The 12,699-nt window shown below is 31.2% G+C and overlaps 1 protein-coding gene across 1 annotated transcript in view; it reads left to right on the top strand.

Annotated features, from left to right (window-relative positions):
• The window catches only part of LOC126880632 (histone-lysine N-methyltransferase PRDM9-like), a 23,560-nt gene continuing 10,861 nt past the window's right edge, over positions 1 to 12,699 (top strand). The window contains exons 1-2 of the mRNA XM_050644652.1: positions 1 to 976; positions 3,216 to 3,545. Of these exons, the coding sequence (XP_050500609.1) occupies positions 427 to 976; positions 3,216 to 3,545 (880 nt within the window). The 5' untranslated portion in view covers positions 1 to 426. The remainder of the gene's footprint in view (positions 977 to 3,215; positions 3,546 to 12,699) is intronic.

Genomic DNA, 12,699 nt, shown 5'->3' on the forward strand with positions numbered 1-12,699 from the left:
GAATTTGGATTAAACCCATTTCAAGAAAATTCTGTAGAGATTAATGAAGGTTATACAGCCACTTCCAATAACAAACAAAACTTTTTTGATTACCAAAATCAAAGCAATTGTTATTTTACAAGTGCTAAGGATGATGGTGTATCCCAAAAAATATACCATAATTTTGAATTTGTATGTTATGACCAATATGTTGAAAACACTGAGATTTCTAAGGGTTATATAGTTGATACATCTAAGGAAAACTGGTCTGATTATCCAAATCAAATTTATCTAATCGAACTTGAATATAATTATACCCCTGAAGATAAAGAGAATGTCTCAGAAAGTGTTTGTAAGGAAAACATATTAGATTATTCAATTAAAATTGAGAATAATTATAACCCTCAAGTTAAAGATAATATCTCAGAAAGCGAGTGTAAGGAAAACATGTCGGATTATCCAATCAAAATTGAATATAATTATATTCCTCAAGATAAAGACAATACCTCTGAAAGTGTGTGTAGGGAAACCAAGTTAGAGTATCCAATCAAAATTGAAAATAATAATTATATCATTAATCATAAAGATAATATCTCAGAAAGTTTGTGCAAGGAAGACATGTCTGATTGTCCACTTAAAATAAAAAATAATTATAACACTGAAGACAAAGAGAATATCCCAGAACATGTGTCATCACTTCAGTATCCCAAATCCTGGACAGATAACTTTACAGATTATAAAAAAAATGATGCAAATAACAATGAAATCATTTTTAAGAGTTCTAAGAAGGAGCAAATTCAAATGAAGAAGAATGATAGGCAAATTCAAATTAAGAAGAATGAAAAGCAAATTCAAATAAAGAAGACTGATGAAGAGCAAATTCAAATAACGAAGACTGATGAAGAACAAATTCAAATGAAGGAGAATGATGGACAAATTCAAATGAAGCACGATGAGTACAAAAGACTGAAATTGATCTGTGATATATGTAAAAAAGGTAGGTATTGGTTACATATCCAAACAATGTCAATGTATTTTATAGTCCATTATTTAATTTGATCTTTATGCTATTATTACTAATTATTCTAGTTATTTAGTTCTAAGATTTCTTGTTTACTGATCTTCACAACTCGCTTCTATCTCGAATGGTCATCCATGGTAGTTGGGTCAGTGGGTAACCCTATTGTTCTTAAATCTGACCATATTCTTATCTCTCCATCACATTTGTGGACATCCTAAGGACCTTCTTCCCAGATTAACCCTCTCATGCATAATTTCAAGAAAAAATTTTTGAAGTTATACTTCTTTAGGAGCGATTGAGAGTAAAATTTCATAATTCTGTACGCATGCGCACACAGACAGTATGTACTTAGTTGCAATGAATTGTTCAGAATTAAAAAACGGCTCCGAACTCTGGAGAGGAAACAGATAGAGGTAGAGCATTGGACTAGAGATCCAGAGGTCGCGGGTTCAAATCCCGGACAATTCACTTTTTTTTTTAATTTTTGGTAGTTTTAATAAAAAAATTTTGAAAGTGGTAGGTAAGAAAGTTAGTTTAATATTTAAATAAAATGCAAATATAAACAGTTAAGTATATTTATTTCGTTGAAATTATATAATAGAAGTATAACTTCTTACGTGCGTACAATGTACACACACATTCTTTTTTTTTTCTTAAAAAAATAATTTTATTGCGAAATATTAAAAATTAACATTAGAAAATAGTATAGTAAGTGTAAAAACATGAAATTTTTTTCTTAAAACCTAAAAAATAGTCCGTCCACTCTAGTGATCACTATGCACTTGTGGAAGCGTCAGTTACTGGTATGAAAATATTCAAAGCACGATGGACACAGCGGCTCGTTGCACCTTTTGCAGATGTATAAACTCATATTTAAAACCAAAATTTAAATTATTGTTTTGGCTAGCATATAAATTGGTCTGAAAGACGATATCATCCATTATGTCTGCGGTGAACAGTGATAAAAAAATAATCGATGGGATTGTTTCCTTGAACATGAATATTTTCTGTTCCTCTAAACTGTAGCAAAGTTGCTGGCCCATACATGCTGTCATTATTGCTCAATTTCCAGTCTTTTTCTCAGCCTTTTTTGGTTTTTTCTCTTGATTTTTATGCTTTGATGAAAATGCCAAAATACGCTGAGCTAATGGAATGTCATCTTCACACATATCATCGTCACTGTTTTCTGGCTGTATTTCTTCACTTTCAACAATTTGGTCTCCAGCCGTTACATATTCGAGCGAATACGTCTCTTCGATGTTGTATGTAATCAGATTCCAAATCTGAACCTTCTAGTAAATCATAAATAATGTCATCATTGTCAATACCTATAAATTCTTCATTTTCTGGTAAACATAAAAGTGTTTATTCATCCCTATTGTCGTTTTTCATCAGCAAAAAGTACTTTCTGAAATAGAATAAAATTTCTCATTGAAGAAGTATAGAAGTAATATTATGTCAATAAATAAAATCTATTTTTTTTCCACTAAAATAATATAGGTAAGTACATAAAAAAATATGTGAACAAGAAACTACCCCTCTGAAAATTATACTCATAAAACATACCACAAGAGTGGAATTGTAAGTTACATATTGTATGATGTCCACTCTAGTGGACATGACTTCAAGTTGATTTCATGCATTTTGCACAAGTTTCATAGAATTAAAATATATTTTTTGGATTTAAAAAAATCTGTCCACTGGAGTGGACTCAATGCATGAGAGGGTTAATTTGACATGATGGTTATTCTTGTAGTGCCTATCCATTTCGGATGTTGGGAACCTGTACTTTGCACATTGCTGCTCTGAAAATATTTGTGGTTGTTGTGTTGAACAACGTACGTAGATTTTTCAGCCAGGAAATCCTTCGCCTTCCTAGTCCTCATTTTCCTTCTGCTTTTTCGTGTATAGTTGCAGCAGTCAGTACAGGAAAGATATAACATCGTAGTAACCTAATCTTTATGGGGATTGATCAATCATTATATTTGAATGGTCTAACAATAAAACACCAAAAACTTTTGTTTTCAATATTTCCACAAAATTTATTATAAATGAATGTCGCTACAGCTGTTTCGGCAGAGTGCCTTTCTCATTTTACTAGGTGTCTGCATTTTAAAGATTCCAACTGAATAGGTTGAGGAGTGGGGAGCTGTTTGCCTCAAGTTTGTCATTCAGAATTATATCTGTATTATTAATTCATATAATTAATTTTTAGATTTCTTATCCCATGAAGACATCGTGGACCACTTAAATTCTCATCTGGAGCTACACATTTGTCCATTTTGTGGAAAACCATTCACTCAAAAAGAAGACTTAAGAGAACATTGTACCTTACATCTACCAAGCAAACCATCTAGTAATCACGAATATCTAAAAGATGCAAAACAGCACAAGCAATATAAAAAAGAGGTGAAAAATACAAATTTCAGACAACACTATTTAACTCATGACACTGGGCATTGTTCTATGAAATCTAGCAGTATTTCTAATGTCACAAGGCATTTAGAAACAGTGCATCCTGATTCAAAGATTGAAGTCGCCACAGGTACACAGTGTCCCATTTGTTTGGTTACATACATTTAAAACAGTCTCACAATATATGGATATGGACGAAGCAAACAGTCATGTTCATATTAACAAGATGATCTCAAGTACCTACATAATATATTTCTAGTCAAAAGTATATACACTCACGGACAAAATTTTGCATATTTTGAAATTATCATGTGAAGTGAAATTTTTTGTGCTGCAATCCTTAGCCATCCGTGTGTCACAGGTTTAGGATTAATTTTCCGAATGCGATGTTTTTAAATGCCATATAAATTCTAGAGATCGGATTTAACTCCGATATAGGCTATATGGTGGCCATACATCATCACCACCAAGGCTTTTCATTTCAGGTGGAATGTTTGCCACTCTTCCCAGTTCCCTCCAGTTTCTCACTTCCAGAATTTTGATATCCCTCATGAACTGGTCCTCCCATCTCTCTCTGGGTCTTCCCCTTGATCTTTCAGTTTCTGGCTTCCATCTAGTGATCTTCTTAATCAGTAGGTCTTTTTTTCTTCTCTCTATGTGTCCCAGCCATCTCATTCTCTGCGCTTTAAGGGGTTACATAGGTCTTGCGGTTAAAAAAAAGTGACTTTTTTTATTTATAATTGGAACATGTAAAAGTATAGTACTTAAGGTACTCTCAAAACAATTTTCAGCCAAAAATATTCATTTTGGTAGAGTTGACTGCAATTTTTCGACAACAGCCCTTTTTTTGCGGTGGGCAGCATAAGTTCAGTCTCATCTGAAATCAAAAAGTGTCTTGTAGTTTATACCTATGGCTAGTGAATAACGAAGGAATAAAAAAAATTAAATTTGAAGATTTTACATAAGTTTAAACACATTTTCGACCCCAATTTTTCTCATTTTTGTCAAAAATGACCATTTTTAAAGTAGTTTTTGAAGTTATACTTCTTTAGGCGCGATTGAGAGTAAAATTTCATAATACTGCGCGCATGCGCACATAGACAGTATGGCGTTTAGTTGCTGAATCTTTCAAGTTATGTTAGTCCAGGAACCGAAGCTTTTCACCCCGCAATTTTTACAGAATGGATCGATTTGCTTGAAAATTTGAGAATAAGTAGTGGATGGTCCAAGGATCAAAATCTATATGATGCCGAAAGGCGCTTTTATTATGGGGGTGGTTGCCACCCCATCTCGGGGGTGGAAATTTTTTATTATATTTTGACAGCAAAAGTTGATAAAAACATTCATTCTAAGCAAAAAATGTTGTATACATTTTTCTGATAAAACTAATAGTTTTCGATTTATTCGCTATCAGAAAGTGTTAGTTTTATATGGAAAAAATCAATGTTCTTCTATAGTATACTCATTTACTATTCACTCAATTTTTGTCGTAGAAAAAAATTTTTCACACCAAGTTCTTAAGAATTAAATAACCTACAATTTCATATTTAAACAGTTTTTCTTATCTTTGATGCTAATCTTTCTATTCTGAAGAAAATGGCATTTTTTACAAAACTACAAAAATTCTTTCGCTTTTAACTTCAGTTTTTTAAAAACTAATCATTCTAAGCCAGTCAAACTTCTAGAATCTATTAATAATATACAAATAAAGAAGAATGAATAAGGCCAATAACTAAAAACACCGCTAACTTACATTATTATGCTTACAATTGGATTTCTCCTTTTTTATCTCAAAAAAAATATTGATTTTTTAACCGTAACTTTTTTATTTTGTATCCTACAAAGTTTGGTATAAAAGAATTTTGTAGGTTGTTACAAGATCTACAAACCTATTAATATTAAATTTTATTAAAATCTTTTGTCACAAAAAGAGGTGACTGAAAGGGTTGGTAAAGGTGGTTTTTGCATGCTATTACAAGTTTTAATTGTCAATAGCTCACTTAATTTTTGTCATAGAAAAATTTTTTTCATACCAAATTCTTGGAAATTAAATTAGCTATAATTTAATATTAAAACATTTTTTCACATCTCTGATGCTAATCTTTTTATTCAGAAGAGAAGGCCATTTTTCCAAACTACAAAAATTCGTTAATCGCTGTTAACTTCATATTTTTAAAAACGAATCATTCTAAGTCGGTCAAACTTCTCGAACGTATTAATAATACATAAATAAATAAGACCAAATAAGGTCAATGCCTAGTTTTAATTAGGGTGGTGATTACGGGGTTGCTTCCGACCACTTTTGCGCTGAAAAAAATAGGGACTGACATTCTTTCCATTATAAGTCACTTAATTTTTGAGCTAGAGACTTCTTTTTTATTTCTAGAGATAGATATTTTTAAATTCTTTAAATTAGTTTTAAAATGTTATTCTCGAAAAATGCATATTTTTCCCGTCTTTTGACTTTGAAACTACAATATTTAGCATTTGACAAAGGAGAGCTAACATATAATAAAGTATATCTTGATTAATGTTGGTCTTAAAGAAAATTAAAAAACACGGTTTTATTTATTTTTTCAAATAGTACATTTTTGTTTAGTAAGGTTGTTTTGATAAAACGAAAACTTATGGAGTTATTAGCAGAAAACTGATTAAAAACATTGATTTTTCGATATAATACTAACACTTTCTATAGCGAATAAATCGAAAACTATTAATTTTATAAAAAAAATACATACAACATTTTTTGCGTAGAATGAACGTTTTTACCAACTTTTGTGGTCAAAATATAATAAAAAATTTCCACCCCCAAAAGGGGGTGGCAACCACCCCCATGGTAAAAGCGCCTTTCGGCATCATATAGATTTTGATCCTTGGACTATCCACTACTTATTCTCAAATTTTCAAGCAAATCAATCCATTCTGTAAAAATTGCGAGGTTTTGCCCTATTTCAAGCTCCATTACTTGGACTATGTATAAATATATCAATGCAAGAAAAAGTGTGAAAAGAATATATTAGTGTTTTAGTATGTAAATATATTTATTATAATTTTTGTGTCTTTGGATTTGTCTTCCTCAGGAGTAAGATGAGTATTATTAAAACATTTTATTGTATATTTATTATACTTCACCTTGTCTGTTTGTTACCGTTAATTGTCATTAGATACGTCCGAACCGATACAGACACAGTCCTCGTAACCGTCGTAGCGTATTTGGTATAGCATTCGACCAGAGAACGAGAGGTCTTGAGTTCGAGTCCGGAGCAATCCTATACTTTTTTTTTATTTTTCTGAAAGCGGTAAGCACAAAATTATTTTGGTGTTTAAAAAAATTAAAACAAACTGTTTAAAGTATATTTATTTTTAAGAAATAAATCATATAATAGAAGTATAACTTCTTACGTGCGGTGCGTACAAAGTACACACACATTCTTTTTTTTTATAAAACAAAAACAACTTCATCTAATAAAAATTCCTTCGTTCATTCACTAGCCAGAGGTATAAACTACAAGAAACTTTTTGATTTCAGATGAGACTGGACTTAGTTATGCTGCCCACCGCAAAACAGGGCTGTTGTCGAAAAATTGCAGTCAACTCTACAAAAATGAATATTTTTGGCTGAAAATTTTTTTGAGAGTACTATACTTTTACATGTTCCAATTACCCGTGTTGAGCTGCCCCCCCCCCCACTTGCAAAAATTAAAAAACAAATAGCCCTGATTTATGAGCTATTTATGAGCTCTCATATTCCGCAAACTAAAAATTTTGAGCTCGTTCCACTGAGCAGGAATTTAATACCCTAGTGGGGGGGGCTGAGTCAGCCCCCCCCACTACTTAAAAATAGGAATATTGAATCGGTTTTTGCGGCAGAATTACGAGCTATTTATGAGCTCTTGAAATTATATAGTTTCGATTTTTGAGCTCATCCCCTTCATTCCCAAACAACCCTTTAATTGATTTAACTTAAGAGAAAGATGCTGAGAAAACTTAATATATCGTATTGCGAATATAATTCCTATAGCTTATATACTCTAAGAATAAACTATTAAATCAAGAGCATTTCGATTATTGAGCTACAACCCCTTCGCCAGAAAACCACCCTATCTTCCCGGCTTAAGAGAAAGTTGTATTTAAAATGCGTTAAACTAATTATTTGGCGACTACATATCATTTAATAATTTATAAGCTTCCAAATTACGCGCATTTAGATCAGTAAATTGCAATTTATTTTGTATAGTGCAATCACTGAAGGTAAAAATCAACGATTACCTTCAATTTCGGTGAACCTTCATCGATTTTCACGAAAATTGGTCAGTGGTTAGAGGATACGTCAAGAAACAAAGGTGACATGGTACCACCTTGCGCCTTTACCCTGAGGGTGGATACCGCCCCTTCTCGGGGGTGAAAATTATTTTATAAAAAATAAATGCACAAATCAATAAAAGAACAAATTAAAAGCAAAATTTATTATATAAAGTTAATAAAATAAGTCAATACTTTTTAAGTTATTAAAGATCAAAGATTTTAATTATTTGTGAAAAAAATGCATGTTTTGAAAAGGTTTTTTGTAAATCACTGAAAAACTTTAAGTTTTTACAAAAAAGTTAATAGTAGTTTAATTCGTATAGCTTATATTCTAAGAATAAACTCTTAAATCACGCGTCTTTCGATTATAGAGCTACAAGCCCTTCGCAAGAAAACGACCCCATATTCCCGGCTTAAGAGTTGTTCTTAAAATAATTTAAATTAATTATTTGGCGACTACATATCGTTTAATAATTTATGAGCTTGCAAAATATACGCATCTCAATTATTGAATTGCCATTTTCTTTCTATAGTGCAGTCACTGAAGGTAAAAATCAACTAGTACCTTCGATTTCGGTAAATCTCCATTCATTTTCACGAAAATTGGTGAGCGGATTTTGATACTATCAACTTTGTCTGCATCTTATTTTTCATAGGTATTTCTAAGTACTTTGACAAGTATTTAGTACCTAAGTGTTATAAAATGCATCTCTTTCCCGTTATTTAAGCTTGAACCCTTAGATTTTAACAGTCGCGGAAAAAAATATACATTTAATTACCAATAACTTACTTTAAATTAACATTAAAGGGTTTTTCAAGTAAGCAATTTATTATATTTTTTATTAGCTTCAATTTTAGTGATGAAAACTTTTTTGTAAAAACTTACAGTTTTTGAGTCATTTATGAAAAATCGCTCTAAAGCATGCATTTTCTTTCCAAAAATTAAAATATTTGATCTTTAATAACTCAAAAAGTATTGATTTATTTTAATCACATTATATAACAAATTTTGCTTACAATTTGTCCCTCTCTCGATTTGTGGGGTTATTTTTAATAAAGTAATTTTCACTTCCCGAGAAGGGGTGACATATACCCCAGGCTAAAACCCCAAGTTGTTATTGTCAATTCGTGAAAATAAATGGAGATTTACCGAAATCGAAGGTACTAGTTGATTTTTACCTTCAGTGACTGCACTATAGAAAGAAAATGGCAATTCAATAATTGAGATGCGTATATTTTGCAAGCTCATAAATTAGTAAACGATATGTAGTCGCCAAATAATTAATTTAAATTATTTTAAGAACAACTCTCTCTTAAGCCGGGAATATGGGGTCGTTTTCTTGCGAAGGGGTTGTAGCTCTATAATCGAAAGACGCGTGATTTAAGAGTTTATTCTTAGAATATAAGCTATACGAATTAAACTACTATTAACTTTTTTGTAAAAACTTAAAGTTTTTCAGTGATTTACAAAAAACCTTTTCAAAACATGCATTTTTTTCACAAATAATTAAAATCTTTGATCTTTAATAACTTAAAAAGTATTGACTTATTTTATTAACTTTATATAATAAATTTTGCTTTTAATTTGTTCTTTGATTGATTTGTGCATTTATTTTTTATAAAATAATTTTCACCCCCGAGAAGGGGCGGTATCCACCCTCAGGGTAAAGGCGCAAGGTGGTACCATGTCACCTTTGTTTCTTGACGTATCCTCTAACTACTGACCAATTTTCGTGAAAATCGATGAAGGTTCACCGAAATTGAAGGTAATCGTTGATTTTTACCTTCAGTGACTGCACTATACAAAATAAATTGCAATCTACTGATCTAAATGCGCGTAATTTGGAAGCTTATAAATTATTAAATGATATGTAGTCGCCAAATAATTAGTTTAATGCATTTTAAGTACAACTTTCTCTTAAGCCGGGAAGATAGGGTGGTTTTCTTGCGAAGGGGTTGTAGCTCAATAATCGAAATGCTCTTGATTTAATAGTTTATTCTTAGAGTATATAAGCTATATGAATTATATCCGCAATACGATATATTTTAAGTTTTCTCAGCATCTTTCTCTTAAGTTAAATCAATTAAAGGGTTGTTTGGGGGTGAAGGGGATGAGCTCAAAAATCGAAACTATATAATTTCAAGAGCTCATAAATAGCTCGTAATTCTGCCGCAAAAACCGATTCAATATTCCTATTTTTAAGTAGTGGGGGGGGCTGACTCAGCCCCCCCCCATTAGGGTATTAAATTCCTGCTCAGTGGAACGAGCTCAAAATTTTTAGTTTACGGAATATGAGAGCTCATAAATAGCTCATAAATCAGGGCTATTTGTTTTTTAATTTTTGCAAGTGGGGGGGGGCCAGCTCAACACGGGTGTTCCAATTATAATTAAAAATAATTTTTAGATTTCGAGATATTTTTTTAAAAAGTCACTTGTTTTACCCGCAAGACCTATGTAACCCCTTAATAAATCTAACTATGTATATCTTCTGAGCTTCACCGATGAGGCATAAGGATGCTGAAATAGCTATATGGAGATGGTGGTCCAACTCTGAATCAAATCTTGCTTCCATATGGTGAACGGTATGCCAGTATTGGTGGTAGCAGTGCTACAGTGTGGTATTTCTTGGAAAGGAAATACCATACTTGTGGAGGTGATTGGGTGAATAACAGCTGACACATATATTAAAAACATTTTAAAAGATCATGTCTTGCTATTTGGGTTATATATAACGCTGGGGGGTTAAGGATTGCAGCACAAAAAATTTCACTTCTCATGATAATTTCAAAATATGCAATAGTTTTGTCCGTGAGTATATACAGTATGTTCCTGTATATAAGTTGTATCCATATGGAAAACTTTTTTATTATTAATTTTACGAAAAAAAGTTATTCTTTATAAAAAGCTCTGCATGGTCCAAAACCTAAGATTTAATCATCAAATATCAAATTTTTGTAATTATATTATACAAGGTATGTCAAAAAGATTGAATTTCACTCAAGAGTAAAGTAGCTTTATTTTTCGTAATATTGGAAATTGCTATTATGAAAAGTTGTTTGGAATTAAAAATTATATTCTAATATGCAATTATGTACATCCTGCCAATTGAAAAATTTTTTTTTCAGAAATTATGGATAACTATCATTATTTTTTCAATTCTGATAACTCTTTTATTATTAATTTTACGAAAAAAAGTGATTCTTAATAAAAAGTTCTGGATAGTCTAAAACTTAAAATACAACCATCTTATATCAAATTTTATACGAGGTATGTCAAAAAAGATAAATTTAGATCAAGAGTAAAGCACCTTTATAGTTCAGAATATTTCAATTAGAAGGATGTAATTACATACTGAAACATAGTTTTTAATTCTAAATAACTTTTCATAATAACAATTTTCAATATTGTGAAAAATAAACGTATTTTACTCTAGAGCGAAATTCATATTTTTTGACATACCTCGTATAAAATTGATAAAATTTGACAAAAGACGGTTGTATTTTAGATTTTAGACCATGCAGAACTTTTTATTAAGAATCACTTTTTTCGTAAAATTTAATTAGAAGGATGTAATTGCATACTAGAATACAGTTTTTAATTCCAAACAACTTTTCATAATAGCAATTTTCAATATTGTGAAAAATAAAGCTACTTTACTCTTGAGTGAAATTCAAACTTTTTGACATACCTCGTATAATATTCAAAAAATTTGATATTTGATGGTTAAATCTTAGGTTTTGGACCATGCAGAGCTTTTTATAAAGAATAACTTTTTTTCGTAAAATTAATAATAAAAAAGTTTTCCATATAGATACAACTTACAGGGACATACTGTATATGAAGAATGATTTAAATTGAAGACATACTCGTTTGTTTTAAATATTAACTATAATATTAATACATTGGTGCATTTCAGTGTTCAATGTGTTACCTCTGTAAGAGTTATACAAAAACTGGTTACATTACGTAGTCATTTACAGCAGCATGTTAGTGTCAATCTCAAAGACAGTTGATCTCCAATTCACTGTTCCGAAAACTATTAAAAAAAAACGAAAATAATTAAAAATTAGCAATTAAGTTAGATAGCTCATCAAAGAGTAAAAAACTACCATTTCTGCAATATGTCTCTGTGATGAAATGTATTTTATTTTTGAATATATGTATTCGACTTTTATTTCAAATTTAAATTTTTATTACAATTTATATTTCTCTGTCTTGTCACTAGAAGACCTACTAGCTCTGGATCCCGCGTATGAAAAAAAAGTTGATTGATAGCAAGCTGAAAATTTGTTAATAGTTTAAGGGTGTCTAGTCGGACAAACTTTGATATATGGGAACACTGGAACAGGGGCAGTTTTAATTGTGGAACAGGTTAAAAATTTGGAACGGTCAGACCACGAAAACGGCACTTGTATTTTGTCCGACAGAACAGACTTAAACTCTCCGAACAGAGATTAAACTCTCATGCAAAAATCAGAGTGCTATTTATCACCAAATGGGCGTTTTAATGAGTGTAGAATATGTCAAATGACAGGAGATAAATAGCAGTCTGATTTTTGCATGAGAGTTTAATCTCTGTTTGGAGAGTTTAAGTCTGTTCTGTCGGACAAAATAAATGTGCCGTTTTCGTGGTCTGACTGTTCCAAATTTTTAACCTGTATCACAATTAAAACTGGCCCTGTTCCAGTGTTCCCATATATCAAAGTTTATCTAACTAGACACCCTTAAGCTATTAACAAATTTTCAGCTTGCTATTAATCAACTTTTTTTTCATATGCGGGATCCAGACCTATACTAGTCCTTATGAATTAGTCAACAATATGGATTCAATATAGACAGTTTATGATTATCAGGAAGAAAAAGATAACAGAAGGTCAACTCAACATCAACCAAACCCCTGTAGAAAGAGTGAGGCACTACAACTACCTCGGCACCATAATAAATGAAGAATGGACCAACAACCAAGAGATAAGAACGC

This window comes from Diabrotica virgifera, chromosome 2 (assembly GCF_917563875.1).
Source record: "Diabrotica virgifera virgifera chromosome 2, PGI_DIABVI_V3a".
In the NCBI taxonomy this organism is placed as follows: domain Eukaryota; kingdom Metazoa; phylum Arthropoda; class Insecta; order Coleoptera; family Chrysomelidae; genus Diabrotica; species Diabrotica virgifera.